The sequence below is a fragment of the Erpetoichthys calabaricus genome, chromosome 13, assembly GCF_900747795.2.
Source record: "Erpetoichthys calabaricus chromosome 13, fErpCal1.3, whole genome shotgun sequence".
Taxonomy (NCBI): domain Eukaryota; kingdom Metazoa; phylum Chordata; class Cladistia; order Polypteriformes; family Polypteridae; genus Erpetoichthys; species Erpetoichthys calabaricus.
Genome location: NC_041406.2, coordinates 131201437 through 131225160, shown reverse-complemented (window position 1 = coordinate 131225160; position 23724 = coordinate 131201437). Strand labels below are relative to the sequence as shown.

The 23724-nt window shown below is 37.4% G+C and overlaps 1 protein-coding gene across 1 annotated transcript in view; it reads right to left on the bottom strand.

Moving 5' to 3' along the window:
• Nucleotides 1-708: 708 nt before the first annotated feature.
• calb1 (calbindin 1) overlaps nucleotides 709-23724 on the bottom strand; it is a 109204-nt gene continuing 86188 nt past the window's right edge. The window contains exons 6-11 of the mRNA XM_028817775.2: nucleotides 12441-12518; nucleotides 9510-9565; nucleotides 9086-9125; nucleotides 8445-8498; nucleotides 3988-4059; nucleotides 709-1090 (exon numbers count right to left, since the gene is read on the bottom strand). Coding sequence (XP_028673608.1) covers nucleotides 977-1090; nucleotides 3988-4059; nucleotides 8445-8498; nucleotides 9086-9125; nucleotides 9510-9565; nucleotides 12441-12518 — 414 coding nt within the window. The 3' untranslated portion in view covers nucleotides 709-976. The remainder of the gene's footprint in view (nucleotides 1091-3987; nucleotides 4060-8444; nucleotides 8499-9085; nucleotides 9126-9509; nucleotides 9566-12440; nucleotides 12519-23724) is intronic.

Genomic DNA, 23724 nt, shown 5'->3' with positions numbered 1-23724 from the left:
TCACATCTTCAGTTTGTAGATATCAAATCCTTCTACCAAAAATGCTTATTCTGGTATGAAATGTTATGTTTTAATTAGCATGTTGATTAAATCTTCATATTTTTTATTTTTTTATCATAAAGTATATTGTCTTGAGAGTTAAGTAGCACTAGAGGTATTTTTCATACTGGATGACTTTATGGGTGAACAGTGAAAAACTTTTAAAGACACACTACTACAGCTTATTCTAATGTAGTATTTATTAATTCAATATAGTTATTCAGCTTTAAAACCACACTATAATACCAACCATTCTTATGAGAAATATTAATCTTTATTTATTGTGTTTTTACACAGTGAGTCTGGTTTAGATGCCTAAAGTTTTAAAATTTTAAAAAACCATGCCATTTGTTGGTCTATTATCATGGCCAATACCTCAGATATTTGTAAAGTGTATGACTAATTTGCATCTACATTGATAACAGAATAGTCTTCAGCAAGACCATGAAATTGAATATCTCTTAGTATTGTCAATTTTCATTAATTTTACATTTTTTATCATAGACGGAACCCAAACTATTCTGTCCATTTTCAGGTATTATTACATGAGTGGGAAAATTTACAAATGAAAATGCCAGCAAAATTCAATATTTAAATCTTTAAATACAGTGGTAACTTACAACCTGTTAAGTGCCCTGTGTAGCACAGAAAAGAAACCAAATATTGTACTTTTTATGGAATATAATGTAGTAAAAGGGATATAACCTTTATTATTATAGTTATTTCAATAATTACAAAAAGCTGTACATTACAAACAGTATAGAAACAACAGATTGCAAAGTATGTCCCACATATCCCAGTGATTTATTTCCTGCATATGCTGTCAGTTCGGTTTACAGATTTAAAAAAAAATACATCCTACACCCTTGGGAGTTAGGAGAGAATCTTTACACAGATCACTAGTGCATGGAGATAGTTGTAAAGAAGAGGATTTCTCTCAGTTTTCCTCTGCACAAAGAACCAGTGCCAGCTCTGTTCTATAGAGTTTGCCTCCATCAGATAATGCCATAATGGCATTTTTGTATGTTGAAATATTTTTTATATCCAAAACCTAAAACAAAAAGGAAAAACATTGGGTTCAATACCTGGAAAAATAGTGTCTAGAATAGTACTAAAGAAGTGCCCAGATAACAATTTAAAAGGTTTATTAGTCCATCCTTCGATTTTCTTAACCTTCTTTTCCATTTTTGACTCTTTAGAAGGTGACCCTGAGCAATTTTCTTAAATTGCCAACTTCATACCATAAGGAATATACTTAAGCAATCAAATGATGTCTATATTCTTTTAAAGAATGCTGGGACAGTGTTTGCTATGTAAATTTGCTACATAAAATAAAGGTTGCTGGTTTCATGGCATTCCTTGAGATCCTGCCGTAAACTTAAATTGAACGGGACTGCTGTTAGGTATGTTGTTGATCATTTTTATAAACTTGCTGTACATTCAGGTATGTTGTTGAGTGTGTGTGTGTAAAAAAAAAAAAAAAAAACTGCACACAGAAATAAACCCTCAAATGAAAACTTACTTTGACTCATCAAAGTCATGAGGGTTGGTTCTAGTGACTGGTGAAGTGTCGGTAGCAAGGATTTAAACATATTTACAGCAGATTTGAATTAAAGTAATGGCTTCTCACAGTAAATCAGATTTTTTTTTTTTTTTTGCAATTGTATTAGAAGTGCACAGTCACAACTTTGAACATGTGCATGAGCCACAGGATTCTTAAGTCAAGCAAAGTGCAAATGTTCACTCTGCAGACGATTCACCAGTCAAAAAACAATACTTGCTAGAGGCTGCCCTCTCATCACTGACAAGTAAAAATGACAGTTTTCATTTCAGGGCTTATTTCATGCTCTGTGTGGTGTCACTGTAATAAATAAATGAAGAAATAATTAAATAAATACTTGAAGAAATAAGCAACAAAAATATATTTTGTGACACATTATTTTACTTACATGGTATGTTTTATTTATTGTCATATTTCACAGTACTTTTATTTATTTGAGTTTTTAATTTTATTCAAAATATTACTATATTTGTGTGCATTTCGTATACCGCCCTTTATAATAAGCAAGTAGATATGCTAAGTTTAACATAAAGTTAATATGTGTACTAACGCTCTGTTTCTGTCCACCACAAAGTGATTGTGAAGACCCACTGATACTCTTATGCCACATGGAGGCAGGAGCTGGTTGAAAATAGGATGCACTTCAGTGACACGGTAAGTAACTTTTGGTAGGCAGATCTACATTTGTGCTCTTTACCACACAGTAGGGAATATGTGCTTCCTTTTTTAAATTTTCTTTCTACTTTTTAAATGACATAACTGTTTAAAGTCCCTTAGGCACTAATTTACACTGTCATATTTTACTAAGAAAAAAATAGCTGTAAAAGCATTCCATCTAAGGTGTAGTTCTCTCTTTCATTAGATATTTTCAGAACCGATTAATATTGCAAAGGAAAGGGTGGATTTGAAAGTAAAGGATGCATTTAAGCACCATGACAAAAAAACAAACAGATTAGTCACAATCAAGTTTAGAATTTCAACCAAGGATTATAGAATCGTGGGGAAAATACTGATGTATACATATACTTAATACAATAATCTCCTCATTCACTCTCTTGTATTCTGTATTATTCTTAGCATTTTCTTGTACATTATATGTATACACAATAGATAGAACATTTAGGTAAAGGCTTCTCTAGCTTTATTGAATTAGTTAATTATTGTGATTTAATTTTGACTTTTGAGATCTTGAGGATTTTCAAAAAAATTGTGCTTTATGTATTGTGATACCCGGCAGGGACACCCAGAGAGTGGAAGGATGGTGGAAGACAGCTACTGTGAGACACTGCCTCCCCCAAGACGTTAGATGGCAGCTTCCCTGCAGTGCAACAGTGCCCCGGATTCCCTCAGGGCACCATGGGATATGGAGTTTGGCATCACAGCCCTGCTGGATACCGTGGGTGCTGCCAGGAGACGCTGTAGGACATTGGGAGACAAGGTTCTCACCTAGCCCGTAAGTACTAATAGGTCACAAGAACGGAAGCCCCGAAGTACTTCCGAGCTGATTAAAAACTTAAGTGCTCCATCTGACCCAGAAGTGCTGGTAGGTCACATGGACGGAAGAGCAGAAACACTTCTGGGTCGGGCACTATATAAAAGACTGCTGTGAACCCAGCAGGGAGCCAAAGTCGGGTGGAGGTGGACAGAGCTTGCCGGGAGGTGAGGAAGAGAAAGAGAAGATTTATGTTTGTGCTTGATTTACTTGCCTGTTTATTGTGGCTGTGGTGCATGGAGGGCACTGTTTAAGAAGAAGAGAATTAAAAAATATTTCTTGGTGCTTTTACCCTGTGTCCTGTGTGTGTGTCTGTCTGTCTGGGATTAAGAAGCAACAGTGACCCCTAGCGTCCACAGTATATAGATATAGAAAATCTGTGAACTAAGTTATGCATTTTTTTCAATAATATAAGTAAAAATCACCTGTTTATAAAACATGAAAAGTTTATATCTTGGAATGCATAAATCAAAGTGGAAATTGTTTGAAAAGATTTAACATTTTGCATTGTACAATTGTGTTTAGATATTAAGGGATTCTAATGGATGTGCTCTCAAACTGAGGTTCTTTTTGTATTCTCTAAAAATTCAGCTAGAGTTTGTAACTTTCCACATATTTTAGTAAGCGTAACCGTTATTTTTTAGTGTTGTATAGCTGGCAAAAATGTATAGCCATGTTTAACGCTTGAAAATAGTGAGAAAAAAGATCTTGCATCTGATTTTTAAGTCTAACATTTTGTTAGGACTTTTTTTCTAGCAAATATTTTATAAGACATAATGTCTAAAAACTATAGGGGGCATCACTAATATGAAAAGCACATTGTTTAACAGTAACAGAAACCTTACACAATAGTCTCAATACTTGCACATGACCTAAAAATAAAACAGGAGTTTACCTTCTGGTTCTTTTCACATAAATCTTTAAGAAGTGCATCCAGTTCATTCTCATCCATGTAACCGTTGCCATCCTGAAATCATAAAGTACAACATTGTAAACTAATGGAACACCCGGACCTCTGGTACTCAAATAAAAGGGAAAGTAAAACAATTGAATTAACATAGGGGCTTAAAATGGATAGACATCAGGGTTTGTCTTTTAGACTGAGTAGATTTGTTTGTGGTGGTGTTTGCCTACTGTTTGTAGTGAACATGGCGGCAACACCACAAAATCTTCTGGTGTCTTTCTATGTTTGTTCCATTGAGAGTGTCATGATTCATGGGATACTAATTGTGGTATGGGAACAGCTCAGCAGCTGACAAAAAAGTCTCTGCAGAGAATCATAAAAACACCAGAGAAAATTACTAACACACCTTTGCCTACCTTAGAAGACATCTACACCACTCTGTGTCTACGGAAGACATCCAGCATCATAAAGGACTTGTATCACTTGGCACACAAACTATTTGAACTTCTCCCATCAGGAAAGAGATGCAGGTCCATTAGATTGTGGACCACAAGACTAATGAACAGTTTCTACCCCAAAGTGATGACTACACTAAATTTTGTACTGAAATCGTAAACCTTATAGACATAATTGTGAAAAATTCTGTTCATCATATAATCTATTTATTACCTGAACTTGTGCAATATTTTTAAAAAACTTTTTTTTTTTTTTTTTTGCATATGCCGACAGTTGTGTAATGTGTGAGCTGTATATGTGAGAATATTGGATATGAATGTGTGGTTTTTAATAGTATAGTTTTGAGCAAAGTTTCAGGTAGTTTAATCTCATTGTATGTATTATACGATGTTGGAACATTACCTAACATCATCGGTCTTGTGTAAAATGAAAATATGAAAGTATATTTTGACTTCTTGAACCTGTCTGTCCTCTGTCTGAGCATTTTTCGTTTAATTCTATTTATAAATGGTTGGGCATAAGGATTGTTAGCACAATGAAATGGTGCAGTTTTTGAAACAAATGAGGAGAGATGTCTTTATTTTCAGGTCTTGAAAGTCTTTGTGTAAACACTTGATTAGGATATGTTGTATAATAAGATTGGCATAGGCTGAAAGTTGACATTTGCAGGGGTGTAGTCCATCAATATAATGATAAACTTAGTTACGAATTTCGAAGGTGTAAGCACTGTGACCTGGGGGTTATTAATGAAGGCTCCCATATATGCAAAAAAATAAGGAGCTGTAGACACTTTGTTGGTGTTGCATATGGTGGTGTCTTGCACTTCATGTGGAAGTTATAATGTCTTTTAGTAGTTAAGTAGTGGTTAACAAAGGCATTCTGACACTATAGGTCTTGCGTAAAAGTGGTGAGGAAGTACTGTTTTTACTTTTTGAACCAGGTTGTCTTCTGCCAGTAGTTGTAGAACTTTGTAGAAGTTGTAGAACTTTGTTCAACTTGCCTTCTCTTACTAAAGGCTCCTGTGCAAGTGTTGTTTGCGTTAATTAGATACCATAATTTTCTAACTAAATTGGAGCAATGTCTGCATTTTAAGGCCACTTGTCACCTGTACAGTGTGGCAGGTGGCTGGGATTCATGCCCGGCCGGGGACACCCCTGCACTCTATATTCAGGGGGAGCAGCCCTGGGTGGTGCAATACCTCCCCCTGGACGCTAGATGGCCGCCCCCCTGGGTAGGAGTGGTGCCTCGGTTTCCCGCAGGGCTCAATGGGAATTGGAGTTGGATGCAGCCCTGTTGAGTCCTGCTGGCACCGCCAGGGGGTGCTGCAAGTGGGATTCCTGAGCCCATATGGACTGCATATTCACCACACCAGGAAGTGTAGCCGGAACTCGGCAATCAAGCACCTGGAGCACATCTGGGTGAACTATAAAAGGGGCCAGCAGCTACCACTCCGGGAGCCGGAATTGGGAGGAGGAGGAGGATGAGATTGCCTGGGAGGAGTGGTGGAGGAAGAATAAGAATTAGTATGGTTTTTGTGTTGCTGTTTTTGGGACTGTGCTGTGGCTGGGGAACATGGGGAAGATGTGCCCCCAGCTGAGGAAAAATACAATTGTGTTTTATTTTTACGTGTGCCTCCGTGTCCATCTGTGTCAGGTCGGGCTCCTATAAAGCGCCTTTTCACAACAGGTATGTACATGAGGAGTTATTGAACCTGCCAAGTGTCACTCATTTGTATGTATGCCCTATGTCCTGGGGGATTTTCAATAGAGGCTCCCATGGATACAAAAGGTAAGGAGTTATTGATACTGCATATGTGTTGTAAATGTATAACTTAGCTTCACGCACAAACTTACACTCTGATCGCAAAACTCAGTTGTTGTAGTGTCTGCATTCGGTGTTCTGAAGCTGACGCACGTGCCATGTCCTGTGTAAGGTGCTTTGTGGAGTTGTTCATGTTTCCTGTCAGCAATGTGGTATGCCAGTGCCTCAGTTCTGTTTTTGTACCAGACATGCAGTGGAATCGCTCAGCCATTGTTGTTGTGTCAGTTAAATCAAATGTAACTGTAAATTTCCTGTCACTTGAAGCACATTGCCACAGAGCTACACAGTCCAAATTCAGATCTGCTTTGGGTTGGATGACCAAATTATGGGTTCTGTTGGTGTGTCACATCATAAGCTATTGATAGAGACCTAGGTGAAGTTTCAGGAGCCAGGGGTGCATGAGTTTTTGAATGGTAGACAAACAATCCTTCAAATTTTATAAATAGGTCTAATCATATTTTCCATTTGCTTTTTCTAGTAAGTGGTAGTGGTAATGTGTTAAGTAAGCAAAGCTGAAGGGCCTTCCTGTTTCCAATAACAGTCTGCATCTCTTCTCTGGGAATGTCCAGGAACTTTCAGGCAAGGTAAGCAGTGCAATGCCTCCTACATGTCCTAAATGTCATCCCATATATCCCTCATAAGAGATGCACAAAGGGCATTGTCACTAGATATTTTGTTATCCTTACAAAGAAACCAATGAGAGAAGGAGTGAGATTCCCTGGTTGACACTTCCAGCCATCTGGTATGAAACATATCCCTAATAGGACTCCATTTTTCTATATACACAACAGACCGCTGCTATGGGGTACTGTAACCTGATGTTCCCGTACCAGCTGAGGACTACCCTTGATTTCTGAAGTGATTTTAGTGGTTTACTCAGAAGTAACCCTAGGACGTATGCTTCTTGCTATTAGATGAATGAGTGAGGAGTATAGCTGCTGAGAAAGAGAGAGATGTAAGGTGAGATGGGCAACATATTCTTGATCCAGGGCAACCAATTTTAAAAAGCTATTTTAGGATGACACAATATTTTGTTTGTTATTGGGTGCTTTGTGTTCTCGCGATAATTACTTTCTTATGTGTATTGCATAAATGGACACTTTTTGAGAGAAGCACTAGTTTTCTTGTGGCTATGGAGGTGGTGTATTATTATCCTTATTAAAATGGTATAACATGTCTACCAAGTCTGAATCTTTTACAGCAAACATAATTATAAGCGGAAAGTCTTCAATGTAAAACTTTTCATTTAGGCCTGCTATTTAAAATACATTTATTTTTTTCAAACATTTTTTAATCATATAATGTAGCACGGTGGCATAGTGATTAGCACTGCTTCCTTATGCATCCAGTGTTCAGGGCCCTAACCTCATTCTGGTTGTGTTCAGCCTTTGTGTGGTCCTCCAGTTTTTTTTTTTTGTGTGCATTTTCCTCCCATTTCTAAATCTCACTCCAATCTGTGTGCTCTGTGATGCACTGGCACCCTTCCCAGGGTGATTTGCAGCCTTATGTCAATTGCTGCTGGGACAGGCTGTGCCAAACCCCAACTCAAATTCAGCATTGGATTAAAGAGGTCTGACAATATATGTATTTCACTTTTTTTTTGTAAAGTTTTCAGTGACAGCTATCAATCTATTTTGGATTTAAACAAACAACCATATTATTTGTAACAGTCAAACAAGGTGCTGCAGGTCCCTGAGTGAATCCAACTTCAATCTTACAGTTGATGACTTTCGCGGTTTTCACTTATCAGCATGGCCCCAACTGTCTGACTTTGTGCGCAACCTGAGCCTGCCAATCAATAAACATCTAAAGCAGTGTCATCTGCTCCTTGAAGAGATGAGACAATAGATTACTAAGTGTTGAGGCCAAAACTCTGCCTGGTGTAATGTAACATAGTGCCAGCACAATCATAAATTGAATCCCGCTGTGCATACAAATAAACCTTGTCTGCCCCTAAAAGGTTGCATGTGGCTGCTTTTATCGAAAAGTTTCTTGCCTGAATAAAAAAATTTTGTATTACATTTTAAAAATCATTAAACTTTTACACTTCTGCGTGGGGCTTTGAGGGCATGGATGAGGCACATTTTCATAGATTCAGTGTGGTGTAAAGCAGCTGTGAATAACTTGTAACGGACAACATTATTATCATTTATTAAAATTAACATACTTACTTGATCATATAGCTCAAAAATTTTATTGAACTCCTTTGCTGGCATTTTCACATGCTACAAAACAGAAAAATATAAAATGATGCATCAGAGATAAAAGATTGCTGACACTCATCCTTGTATTGACATTGTGACATTTTCTTAATATTAGCTGCATTTTATTAACCTTTATTCAATTGCAATTGGTTTCATGTTTTTTAAACTCTGCGCTTAAAACTCTTACTTTATACGTTTATCAGTTAATTTTGCATCAATCGAAGGAGAGATTTTGAACAACCAGTTCTCTGATATTTAGTTTTCAGTTTTATGGTTCACTGTTTCAGTTTTTCATTTTATTTATTTATTGGATGCTGAAATTAGTGTATACGTTCACAGCAGTCTTCTCTTTTGTTGTAGAGTGCTTTTAATGATATTCACCACGGCAGACGCTACATAAATTAAGCTCAACAGTGTCAGTGTAGCTGACTGTAAAATCCTCTAGCTGGTTTGGTGCAGGCCTGTGCTGTGCCACTGTTGGATTGCCAGCAAGCAGCCTGAGTAACCACTAAAGTTTGTAACTTTAACTCAAGGACAGAATGCACCACTACATTTTCACTATAGCCTTATACAAAATAAAATGTTACATTTTCAAAGAAATCACCTACCTGGAATTTTAACAAAAAATTCTCATTTTCAGGCAACAGTCTACAAAAAAATACATATATAGAATAATTAACTATTTAGTAAATTTACTTCCATTCAAAATTATAATTAAAATCATCAGTCCATTAACTCATTGCAAATCAACTTTTTACTTTACTGTAGCCTAACCAACAAGTCACAATGGAGTCTTGGATACCAGTTCACTCGCACTAGTGCCAGTTTTGTGTCACCAATTAACCTAAATGACATATCTTTTGAGATGTCAAAAGAAATCCAATTACCTAAAATAAAAGCATGTATCACTAAAGGGAGACCATGCAAAGTCCCCACAGATGGTGAAGGGGATGGAAATCAAACCGAGTCCTTGGAACTAATCAAAACACCATCCCAATCTAAAATGAAGATCTACCAACATTTTGATCGTACCTTGCCATTTCTGCCAAACACAGTTTCCCATCATTGTTAGAATCAAATATCTTTAGCTGAAATAAAGAAAAAACCTTCAGTTTCTTATAGAATAAAAAATGAAAACATAAAGCAATAAAATTTAAAAAACACAAGTTCAGGAGTAAAACTGGGGTACAGACCCTCATTATAAAATACAAAGAGAAGCCCTACGGCTATCCAATGGAAATATGTATAGTCCACCCATCTATTTTTACTGAAAGCACATAACCCAGTTTAGTGTCACAAGGGTCAGAGTTTATCCCAGCAGCAATGAGCACAAGGTAGGACGTTAGCTGTGTGTGGAGCGTCAGCAGTGTAGTACACTTGAAGAAGTAACCTTAAAAATTTTCAAATTAACAGAAGCTGCATTTCACTGTTCATTTCTAACTGACCACTGTGACATAAAAATTCCTTTGTAGTATTGTGGTCAGTGGTATAAAATAACAATCAATGCATTGATGTGATTTGTGAGCCAGCTTGTTTAATGCAGTTGGTAAAGTCTTACTAGAATATAAACAGGAGGGCCTTTTCCTTCAAAAAACTAATGTGTGCCCAAAGGTTAAAAATAACCAGATGTCACTGTTTTCTGTAAGCGTAATTGTTTTAATGCAAGCAGTTCAGTTTACATACAAGATTAAATCTTAACAGATAATGAAGCCATAGCAGTAAACTGAAGATTGAAGGTTGCATTTGGAGGTTAAAAATGTAGGTGGCCAACAGAAGATGTACTCGTTAATCAGATGATTAAAAGAAGGGGAGGTAATGTGTGTATTTTCTTTAAGTAGCTCAAAAACGTTAATTGACAATTTAATTAATGAAGACAGCTGATACCAATGTACTATGTATTGTTCAGCAGAAATGATCTGCAAAGCAAAGAGTTAATAAGAGCAAACAGACAATTAGTTAATGGAATATGATGTAATGTCAGCAAGGCTTACTATTTGATTGGTCAGTTTTCTAAGAGTATAAATAGCATATAGTTCGGTCACTTATTGAAGTCTAGGTGAACAGGTGGAAGACATCTCCTGTTGTCTGTCTCAAAGACAATGCCTCTAATCCTCTGAAGATGGGCATACTATTGTCAAAGACTCCACTGAAAGACCGTAAGACAACTGTGCTGTCCTTTAGGCTTCCTCAGTTGTTTTCTTTATAGGAGTAAATTCAGTATTTAAAATCCTTTCTTTTGTGACATGATATCTTTGTCTTAATATCTCCATCGTGGATACTGGGCTTGATTTATTGTTTCAAGTAGGACTACAATTTTAAAAGAACACATTCCCATGCCCCCCCTGCTGGACACAAGTAGCAAAAAATAAAATAGCTGTATAAAAGTGAATGTATCAAATTCTCATCCCGTGTAGAATGTTTTAATTCCGTAGTAAAATAAAATGATAATTTTTTTAAAGCAAACAAAAATGAACTCGTAATCTCAGAAATAGGAATACCTTGTTAGAATTTCTGTTATATTTATTCTGTTATTTTAAATATGATAAATACAAAAGAACAATATTTTTAAAAACTGTTAGCTATTTGTTATGCCATAATATGTAATATTTTAAGGAAATTTTCATCCATTCAGAGTAAATGCAGCTATTGATCTGCGTATCCGGTTCAGTGCTTTGAGAATTTACTGCCTACACTCTTAAAAATAAAGGTGCTAGAGTAGTTCTTCACAGTGATGCCATAGGAGAACCATTTTTGGCTCTCAAAAGATCCATCCACACGAAGGATCCAGAAAGAACCTCTCTCTAATTAGATTCATAGCAGCCTCAATACAATGAATAACAATGAATAGATAACAGATTTATGAAATACCAAACAGTCATGATTTTAAAAGGACTCTTCCTTCAAACAATAATACAGGATACATCAAGGTTTTCTTACTCAGTGTTTAGTTCACTATACAGTAAAGATTTTAGTTTGTTTTTTTCCCCTACTAGGATGTTTTTCAAAGGCAAAGAACCATGTTCATATGCAGAGAACCCTTCCCAGAATGAAATGGTGCTTTGTCAAGCAATAGTTCTATGAGGAACCACACAATCTAGTAAAGAACCATAAAATGCCATTAAAAGCCAGGATTTTTTTTTATATTGTGGCAACTCTGGGTACAAGTCAGAAATCAATACTGAATTGAGACAGCAGTACGCTGTAGTGCACACTGCCACACTAACCACATTAACTCGTACTTCGGATGATTCAATTTATGCATTTTCTGAAATTGCATTTTGTATTACAGTGTCATAGGCGTCTTAAGCCTTCCATAGCAGCATAAGGTGGCATAGTAGAAATGCACCTTCAATGGGGTGTAAAGTCATCACAGGGCATGCTCACTAGCACACACCTTACATACAGTGGACCAATGTTAAATTTAAACCCACCAGTTTATGTGAAATGCACATCTTTAGGGAAGACCCTAAAGGAAAAAACTCCACATCAGGCAGGAATTTGCACCCATGCCCCCAGTGCCATGAGGCTACAGGAACAGCAACTCAGTGTCACCATGTACTACTCATGTAGGCTATTGCCCTTGAATTCATAAATACAGACATTTGATGACTGTTGCTCACATTTGATCACACCACATCCCTCACTGACCAACACTGATACTCATAAGTTATCACTGACTCCCAAACAAGCTTTTTTTTTCTTTTTTCTTTTATGATGGTGGCTTTTCAGCTTAGGATCAATGTTAAAACCTTAATTTTAGAACCATCAATACATTTTGTTGCACAGGATGAGGATATATTTTCTAACCATTTACACTACCTTTACTTAGTCTAAGCAGTTAGCAGTATGAGATTCAGAGGTAAACATACAGTACAATCAATTTGAAAACTTAACAGCAATGAAAATCAGGGGGGCATTACAGCCCTCTGGATTCTGAAATAAAAAATCAGCTTAAATACCTACCGTTGTCTCTGTGTATTCTTCTAACTTTTTGTCGTCATATGATTTTTTGGCTTTCTGGAGTAGATCTTTCAGAAAACTCTATTTTGGGAAAAAAAAACGGGAGAGTCAGTTGATAACCGTTTAAGAACAAAGCAATGGGTTAATATTGTAACTGTCACAAGCGGCAGTGTCAGTCTTAGAGGTGCTTGACCTGAACTTGGGCCCAGGACTGTCATAATTAATGGGCACAATGGGAACTGGCAGGGGCTCTAGGTACATAGGGACCTACAATGCTTCTGATGCCTATGTATGTTTCTGTTTTGCTATCAAAGCAGGAGCCAAAGCGCACTACTTTGCCCGGTGGCCTATGATGCTGTTAAGATGGCCCTGAGAAGTTGGGCCACAGGATTTAGAGTGAAGAGTACAGGCAGATTAGTCAATTGATCTGAAAAAGAACTCTTCTCACTTTAAGGACCAATCAGGCTTCTCGCTGCAGGTTCTCTCCATTTCAGCCTCGCTACATTTGCCCCTGTTGTTACAAGAACAGATGTTTGTTACATCTTCTGAAGGCCGAGCCACTCCTGGATTCCATCTCCAGACTGATCGTTCCAGGCAGAAAATGTAGAAATGGGTCCATACAGAATGACTGCTAAGGTTTAAGTGTATGTGCCTGCAGCCTGGGATGCTGAGAATTGGCATGGTAGCATTCGTCACTGTAGCAGGTTCACTTGTCATGTCTGTTATTATTTCAAGGGTCCATGAAAATTGTTATCTTCCAATTTCAGCTTTATTTTAATTTAAGTAATTGACTCCCTTTCTTCTATTACGTTGTTTAATGCATTGAAGGAGGTGAAGGTTAAAAATTCCTAACAGAGCATTTTCATGGGGTACTGTATGGTGTGTCTTGTTTATTTTTGTGTGCTGCTGACTATTAATTTAAATTAAACTGGTCAATCTAAAGAAGACAAAAGAGGTGAGGTGTCGCTACATAACTTGCGTTGAAGTTCTTTTTGTGCATTTGTTTTGTTCTCTTGACCAGGTTTATTTTTTTCCCATGATGGGTGCCAATTAAGTAGCTTACAAGTGTTTATAGGAAAAAAATTCAAAATATAATTTTAAACCAGTTTAACCTCAGATACCCTTTACCAAGGTTTCTGTTGTTTTTCATTGTGCCTTAATAACAAAATAATGACTTTGAAAACTAACTATATCTGAGACAAATAGTATCTCTCTATTATAAAAAAAAAAATCTTGGAAGGAGACAAGACGTGATTTTCTCAGAGAGACACTTTCACGTCGTGCAAGATATTGTCAGACACATTTCTTGTAGAGAGTAAGAAACGATATTTACTCACGGGCAGTTATACGTTGAGTTGTCACAATGTAATTCCAAACACGGAATCAAAATTCAGTGTGATATTGATGAAAAGGCAAAAGCGAAAAGAAATCAAATATATGGACATAGGTGATATGACAGAAGTGTGTCGTGCGAGATGCAGATCACATGGCGCAACAGCAGGAGAAGAAGAAGAAGATCGAGCGAAGTGGAGGTAAAAAAAAAACAAAAAAAAAAAAACCACTTTGTTTCCCATTGTATCACTGTTTAAAAGAGAGTTTCAGAGGAGCGACCACGTCTCCTTTTTGGGGGATGGGGGTTCGGTAGTTGGTGAGCAAAGCGAGCAGGGCCGAAGCCCCCTAGTACATTTACAAGTGCTGGTCATAAAATTAGAATATCATGACAAAGTTGATTTATTTCAGTAATTCCATTCAAAAAGTGAAATTTGTATATTAGATTCATTCATTACACACAGACTGATGTATTTCAAATGTTTATTTCTTTTAATGTTGATGATTATAACTGACAACTAATGAAAGTCCCAAATTCAGTATCTCGGAAAATTAGAATATTGTGAAAAGGTTCAATATTGAAGACACCTGGTGCCACACTCTAATCAGCTAATTAACTCAAAACACCTGCAAAAGCATTTAAATGGTCTCTCAGTCTAGTTCTGTAGGCTACACAATCATGGGGAAGACTGCTGACTTGACAGTTGTCCAAAAGACGACCATTGACACCTTGCACAAGAAGGGCAAGACACAAAAGGTCATTGCTAAAGAGGCTGGCTGTTCACAGAGCTCTGTGTCCAAGCACATTAATAGAGAGGCGAAGGGAAGGACAAGATGTAGTAGAAAAAAGTGTACAAGCAATAGGGATAACCGCACCCTGGAGAGGATTGTGAAACAAAACCCATTGAAAAATGTGGGGGAGATTCACAAAGAGTGGACTGCAGCTGGAGTCAGTGCTTCAAGAACCACCACGCACAGACGTATGCAAGACATGGGTTTCAGCTGTCGCATTCCTTGTGTCAAGCCACTCTTGAACAAGAGACAGCGTCAGAAGCATCTCGCCTGGGCTAAAGACAAAAAGGACTGGACTGCTGCTGAGTGGTCCAAAGTTATGTTCTCTGATGAAAGTAAATTTTGCATTTCCTTTGGAAATCAAGGTCCCAGAGTTTGGAGGAAGAGAGGAGAGGCACAGAATCCACATTGCGTGAGGTCCAGTGTAAAGTTTCCACAGTCAGTGATGGTTTGGGGTGCCATGTCATCTGCTGGTGTTGGTCCATTGTGTTTTCTGAGGTCCAAGGTCAACGCAGCCATCTACCAGGAAGTTTTAGAGCACTTCATGTTTCCTGCTGCTGTCGAACTTTATGGAGATGCAGATTTCATTTTCCAACAGGACCTGGCACCTGCACACAGTGCCAAAGCTACCAGTATCTGGTTTAAGGACCATGGAATACCTGTTCTTGATTGGCCAGCAAACTCGCCTGACCTTAACCCCATAGAAAATCTATGGGGTATTGTGAAGAGGAAGATGCAATACGCCAGACCCAACAATTCAGAAGAGCTGAAGGCCACTATCAGAGTAACATGGGCTCTCATAACACCTGAGCAGTGCCACAGACTGATCGACTCCATGCCACGCCGCATTGCTGCAGTAATCCAGGCCAAAGGAGCCCCAACTAAATATTGAGTGCTGTACATGCTCATACTTTTCATGTTCATACCTTTCAGTTGGCCAACATTTCTAAAAATCCTTTTTTTTGCATTGGTCTTAATTGATATTCTAATTTTCCAAGATGCTGAATTTGGGACTTTCATTAGTTGTCAGTAATAATCATCAACATTAAAAGAAATAAACATTTGAAATACATCAGTCTATGTGTAATGAATGAATCTAATATACAAGTTTCACTTTTTGAATGGAATTACTGAAATAAATCAACTTTGTCATGATATTCTAATTTTATGACCAGCACCTGTACATTATAGAGGTGAAGCTAGAAGAGGCAATATAATAAATGCATTGTCATATAATTGTGTAATTTTATATTGTATTCATTCTTGTTTTGTAAAATACTGTGGTAGTATTTGCCGTAAAAGTGACTGCAAATATTAATCTGATAATTATGCAGCAGGAAAGCAAACAGCAACAGGTAAGCACTACATGATGGCGGCGTCTTCTTCATTGCTGCAAAGGTTCTCGGTGGTCTGTTTATGTATTATTCAGTAAGTGGTTAGTTTATTCTTTAGGAACACCCACCTAAAAACCAGATAGCCCCCACTCATCCCCCAGAATGAGGAATATTTGAGAATAAAATTTAGAAAATAGAGACAGTCACCTAGAAAGCACACAGTGTACCAGGGAACAGTTCCAGAACATGAAGAAAAGTCCCATTTTTTTTTGAGATATCAAAGCTGATAGTTGGGACTGGCATAAAACATCATAAAAAATATAGGCAATGTTAGTTTGGATTTTTAGAAGAGGAAGAGATGTTTACCAAAGTAGATTTTCAAGTAATTGGGGGCAATCAAGGATTGTCATGCTGCTAGACTGAAAATATCTGTAAAGGGTCTAAAAAGTACACAGAATTTCATAGTGGACCACCATCAGTTTATAGTTTAGTGACAGTGGACAAAGAAAAACAGAGAGAGAATAAGAAGAAAAGCAGGCAAGACAGCAGGCTGCCATTCGTTTTAAGGGTTCATCTAAGATGAAAAGAGAAGGGAAAGGGAGGAGAAAAATCCAAACGTTTGGAGTCCACAGTCATCAAAGGTGTCACAAAGTCTCAAAATATTGTGAAATGCCTTGAATGGAAAAAGTCCACATAATGAATGGTGGAGGGAATAGTCATGCCATGCTGTAGAAGAACCAAGGTACTTCTCAACCCTGTTCCATACTTAGTGTGCAAAACGGCACAAAAAAAAAACTTTAATGTCCTGGAAGTAAAGAAATGTACAGAATTGACTCTGGGAATAATTAGGACTGCATTTCTGATTTTTCAACAGAAGCAATAAATATTTTTCATTGTACTACAACAATGTAGAATGACAGTAAGTTGAACTGAATATTCCTGACTTCCTTGTTGTATTCCTAAAAGTATTTGAAGACTTTCCTAACCTTACTGGATTTTGCAGAAAAAGACCAATCACAGCAGAGACCACTGCTTCCATGGAATGGACTTAATCAGTACTAGTATTCATATATTTTGTGGTGCTTAAATGTTGCTCTGCTTGCATCAAGGGAACCATAGTGGGCCACAAAAACAAATCTATGCTATATTTTCATAGGGTTTTTATCATGTCCTGCTCCTCCCATTAACCTATAGTCTTCTAATGTTTAGCCCACTACAACCACACACTCTTGAGTTTTCTGGTACCAGCAAACCTCTGTTCAGTTGTCAAATTGCAACACCAACTCTGTTACAGGGTGCAAAAAAAGTTCTGACTTCCTGAATGCCTCTTTTTGCAGTATTGTTGTACTCTGCTCCTAACCCATGTGTTACTCAGCAAACATTGTGTCTGCATCTATTAATCTCTTCCATCAATGGTCTATTTCTGACCCCAGGATTTCCCTTGAGTGGATTCCTTTTTTGAGTGAGGACCCTTTCTTGATGCCTTTTATAATGTAACATGTACAAATGGCAGAAGGTTTGCTATTCCTTCTACTCAATGTGTCTGTCACCCACTATCACACAACGTTCAAGGACACTTAAATCTTTAGTCTTCCAAGTTTTCTTCTGGGCTACATAAATAATCTATGGGTAACTGTCTGTTTTCTATGTGATGCTATCTGAAAGAACAACAAACTAATTCAACCTTAAATGTTGGGCTCACTTCTTATTTTTTTTAAGAGACAGAAGACCTGAGGATGAGAGAAACCATAAAGGTAAAGAAACTTTAAATGCCATTGAACGTTCTCTCTTTTTAGAGGAGCTCAGGAGGCATCAAAAAGAAAACATGCCCCAGAAAGTACCAAGAAATAACAGGTTACTTGACCCTGTAAGGTCGTCATAGTGGAATGGACTACCTTTTGTGATCATTTGACCTGAAAACAAAATGAGAGCAACCTGAGACCGAAACAAAAGACCTCTATTTGAGGCTTTGCGAGGATGTTTTGACTAAAAGTAGTCCCTAACAATGATAATTAGTGCATGGATGAAGGGAAATGGTGTTGACTTATCAGGGCTAAATTTGTGAACTTGGAATTACTTTGTTTTACACATACTGCTAACAGATGGAGAGCAACCATGTCCCTAAAAACCCTACTGGAAACCCCTTGAGAATGAGATGTGTTGCTCGTTTAGTGCTCTGAATTAGAAACTTAATTCAAAGACTTTGTGTGCTGGCTGGTAGAGCACCTCCACATAGTCACCAAATGTAAAAACATGACAGTGGTGCGGCATTATAAGACTTTCTTAGTCTCTGTTTCTTATTGTGCTGTTTGTTTTATTTGAATTGTTTCATAAACTCAAAATTGTCATACGTTACAGGTGGTTGATTACAGTGACAGATTAAAAATGGCTACACTTCATAGTTCTAAAAATCAGGAATAATTTAATTGCATTTTTAAAACAATAACAACAACAATTTGAAACACATGCCAGAGATGGCTCAGCTGAGAGCTACGCTTTGTTCCACTAAGATCTCTTAATTAATGTAAATGGAATAATTATTTGAATAAACAGGCAAAATTCATTTGTTGGCAGTATACCCTTTAGTCAAATGAATTGTTATAGTAACATAAAATATTACACTGATGTGGTCATTTTAGATCAATGAACTGAAAATCTGAGTTAATGCTGGCAATGCATCACTTGAGGAGGGAAACTTCTACTGCAAAGATAACCAGGTTAATTTGATTATTATATAAATAATGTATTTCAGTAAGCATTTAAATTAGAGGCTACCATTATATGGGCAGATAAAAGGCATTAAGTGAGACAAAAGCATTATTAGTGCAAAACAGTCATTTGTAATTAATTCAGTGTTTAAAGTCTGCGCATTGTGAAGTAGAGATTATTCCGAAGTGCCCTGTTGTTCATTTTAAGTGCTTACAATTGTTGAAGTTACACGGGCGCCCTTTCATCTTATGATAAAATGAAAGAAATGGAAAAATTATTTAGCAATTAATTTCAAAACATGCCACGTAGGGCTGTCTGTATATTCATTTTCTAAAACTACTTTTTTAGTGCAGGGTTACAGTGACTCTATTTTAGAATAACTGGGTATAGAAAATGAATGGGTGGATAAATATGTAGAGCAGTTAATATTCCTTAGCATGCATTTTATCTTTTACTGGAGAATGATTGCCCTTCTCTTTTCCATTTTAAGTGCAGGACACTGTAATGCAATTGTGCTGTGCTTCTCAAGTTCAGTCCTGGGGTCCCCTGTGACTGCGGATTTTTGGTCCAACCAATTTTACAATCGGTGAGTCATTTTTCCTTTGACTGATCCCTCTATTTAATTAGTTTGTTTTCTTTTTGATTCTCATATTTTTGTGTTCAGAAAAGGGCAGTAATGTGAGAGTTATCTTTTTCAAGAAATGTAGAAATATTTATACTTTTGTCATTGCTTTAAATGCTCAAAGGGTTTTTCAAGTCAAAGTGTTTTTCTTCACAAACATGGCATATATACATTTGCCATTTTGAAATTGTCTTGTAAAGTTCTGCATTTTTTTTTCTATATAAATTTTGATAAATTCCTTGCCTTTATATTGTTTTATATTGCTTTATATTGGAATTAATGAGGCATTGAGCACCACCGGAAAACAAAAGTTTTAAAACCTACCGAATATGTCCATTTATTATACCAAGACAGTTGTCGAGTATTGATCTGCATCTTGTGATTACACACATTGTAAAATAGCTTATACTGTACATATAATTTTTGAACAAAAAACACCAATGTTATGAGATTCAGCCATTTTAAAAGAAAACCAGCTGTGTGCAATAGTGCAGCATTAGGGATGAGCAGATCGATACCACAGTAATCGATACTTTGATGCTCAAACGGTAATCATTATATCAATTACCAGTTAAAATATTGATTACAATTTTTTTCTGTAAGATACAGCTGTAAGGTTCTGGCAGAGACATAGAATTTACTAAAACACTTTCTGCTTACATGTACTGAAATGAGCAGACATACTGTACTGCGACACCAGAATGCTATGAACCCACACCCGTCACCCAAACACAGACTGTGTACAACAATGGCTGACTGAAAGCAAAGTGAAAAGAAAACATATCCTTACCTCGAGAAAAACAGTACCAGGAATATGTGATAAAATAATTATTTGCTGGTCCCTTTGTTGTCACAAACAGGCATTGCAAGCATGGGAGGCATTTCTTTGTTTATTAAAACTCCAAGAAGACATATTCAGTAAGTTTGAGCCCTTTATTTTCCATTGGTGCTTTGTGCCCCATTGCCTCCAGTGTGGACAAGATGTTTTTTCAAATTTACAGAAAATGCTTGATGTTGGAACACAATTCTGGTGGCTAATGCAAATATATTATGTCTGTCAAGAAATAAGCTTGACTTGTAAAATACCAAACTTTCCCTTTAAATCTATTTTGTTGTTTTCCTCCAACTTTTCCTCCTAAATTATATCCTAATAGTGACAATCAATGACAAGTGGAGTAAACAGTGGGGCAAATGCTGAAAGGCTGCAACTACGTACTAACATGTTTATTGAAGAATAATGGATTAGTAATTAGAACACATGAAAAAGCAGAGTGAAAACCAGCACAATAAATTTATTTAAATACAAGATAAAAGCTGCAAATGATGTCCATGTAACATTCATCAATGCTTAAATTCCAATAAACACACTCGCAAACCCAGTTTTGTAATTTTTTAGTAATCTGGCACTAAATCATGGGGAAATTAGCTTAGCTAAGGCAAGAGTCCAATTAAAAGCAGAAGATGGTTGAGATGAAAGCCTGCAGCCACAGGGGAGATCAGGAGAACCCCTGCAGTAGAGGATATTTACCTTGTTCAACCTTTTTATTTTTGTCTATTAATATTTTTAAAACTTTTCTTTCTTTTGAGCTTTAAAAACTGGCTATGACACTTAGCATTTTATAATTTAGAGGTTGCTAAACAAGGATTTATTGACATTCTACTGAGATTTAAAATCACTTTTAGGTCCAGACAGTCTTCAATGGATTGTCACGCTTGGGTCACAGATTTGCACAGAGACACAGGAGGTTGTAGAAAAAAAGGAACTTTATTCAAAGCACTGCAAACAAACATTTGTCTCTCTTCAAAAGTTTAAACGTGCTCCATGACAAGTCAGGGATGACAGTTCCGCCAGGAGCAGAGAATGTCAGAGAGAGAGTGTGAAGCAAAATAATCAATTCCAAAAGTGACAAGCGCTGTACAAGGCTTTTAAGTAAGTGGAGTACCATGCAAGAGGTTTATCACGCTTTATAGCGCAAGTAAGAAGGGTAAGGAGCAATGTGAAAGTAGACTGTCAGCTGTTTCAGGGGTTTTCTCAGGGGAGTCTGTATCCTCTGAGGGTGCGATCAGCGCTCCCGCTTACACCCCCCTCCTCAGCTTTATTCACATTCTTGTGAATCAAGCGACTCTCTGTATCAGGTTCATACAGCCGTGATAATACGTCTGCATTGACGTGCTCAGAGCCTGGTCGATGCTTTACCGTAAAATTGTAAGGTTGTAAGCCCAAAAACCATCTCATGAGACGAGAGTTTGTATCTTTCTGACGGTATAACCATTGAAGTGGAGCATGATCAGTTACCAAAGTGAAATTTCAACCCCATAAGTAATAACGAAGCGCTTCGACAGCCCATCTAATCGCCAAGCATTCCTTCTCAATTGTCGAATAATTGCATTCCCTAGGAAGTAATTTCGTACTCAAATATGTGATAGGGTGCTCTTCTCCATCAAAAATCTGTGACAGGACTGCGTCTACACCAAACTCACTTGCGTCCGTTTGTAAGACAAAATCCTTTGAGAAATCGGGGTTCCACAGAACTGGAAAAGTAGACAAAGCAGTTTTCAAATCACAGAAGGAACGTTCACAAATTTCTGTCCATATAATAGGGCGGTTTCTATTGTCTCTAGTAAGTTCTGAAAGAGGAGCAGCCATATGTGCAAAGTTAGGGATGAACCTTCTATAGTAACCAGCAAGCCCCAGAAAGGTGCCTATCTGTTTCAGTGTTCTTGGTCGTGGGTAAGCAAGCATCTCTTCCACTTTCCTTAATTGTGGCCGAAGTAAACCCCTGCCCATAGAATAACCTAAGTAATGAGTCTCAGACATACCCAGTTTACATTTCTTTGGGTTAGCAGTAAGGCCAGCCTGTCTCAAGCTTTCAAGAACAGCTTGAAGTCGCTCTAAATGCGTTTGCCAATCATTGCTGAAAATCACGACATCATCAAGGTACGCCCCGGAATATTCAGAATGAGGACATAGGATCTGATCCATCATACGCTGGAAAGTTAGAGGTGCCCCATGAAGACCAAACGGGAGTCTCATAAATTCATAAAGTCCGTCAGGAGTCGCGAATGCTGTTTTCTCACAACTGCCAGCCTCTAGAGGCACCTGCCAATTAGTGCTGGGCGGTAGGACCAAAATTCTATATCACGGTATTTTTCAAGATTGTACCGGTTTCACGGTATTCGACGGTATTTTTTCCCATGCATGAGTTAATCACATTTTCCACTGCAATTACTGCAGTAGACTGGCTAAGAATAACCTATTCCACTGTCATGAGAATTGTACATTGTACAAAAAAACATTTTAATGTGCACACAAGTATTAATACACGTTTGCATGGCTCCATAAAGTGATAGTTTTCAAAGGTGGGGGGGGGGGGGGGGGGGGGCACTAATGAAGAGAAGGAATCACACTGCATGACAGTTGCTGTCAAAATATAGAACCTTTTTATTGAACAAATTTTGCAAACAACTTAAACTAAAACTTTGACAACAAATTGTCAACCATCCAAAGAGGCATGTAGTTGTATTGCATTGAACATGTCTTAGAAAAGGAAAAAATGGCAAATATTTTTTGTAAACCAACTACACTTTGTTAATGTTAACAATCTCTGTCCACTGACATGTTAAAGTGACTTTTTAAACAACTTTACCATCATTAAACTGCATAATATATAAACTAATAAATAATAACAATAAAATAAATAATAGTGCAACTTCCAGTAATAATACTATTACATCAAAACTTCAAGCCCAGGTACATTACACAGTATTCACCAAACTAAAATAAAACAAGTGCAACTTGGAGATGACATCTTTACCAACTGAACCGTCATTAAGGCAAATTGCATTAATATAGACCTTGCTTCAAGCTAAGCTATATATATATATATATATATATATATATATATATATATATATATATATATATATATATATATATATATATAATAAAATAAAACTGCAACTTGCATTTATAATACTATTTGTTGTTTAGTGGGTCAAAAAAAACAAAAAAAAAAATGGTCCGTTTTTAAATCCAGTTTGCCGTGTCTGTCTTCGTGGGCGCGATTGCTCAACCGCAGGGAGTTGATGAGGTGATTGGGGCAAGTCGCATCTGATCATTCTCAATGGCTTCGTCGGCTTAGTGTGGTGTGTGAATAAGGCGCTGAGCCCACGGACGGAGACGTATATTTATGGGCCGGCAGGATGGGGGAAGGAAAAAAGAAAAGATAGAACACAAGGGGGTTAAAGAAGGGAAAAGGCAGTCATGGGAGACGATCCAGACACCAGGAAGGAGAAGGCAGCACGAGCTGGGGCTCCGTGAGGGAGTGCAGGCTTAGGCGATCTAGGGGCTGGTTCACCCCACTGAGTAAGCGTGTGGAGTGGGGCCAGCAAAATGTAAGACCTCCAAATGGATCTGAGGAGTGACTGAGTGAGCACGAAGGAAGACGGGAGGTGTGCCAACCTCGGACGGTCTGGCTGCGCAGTGTGGCGGCAGCCAAAA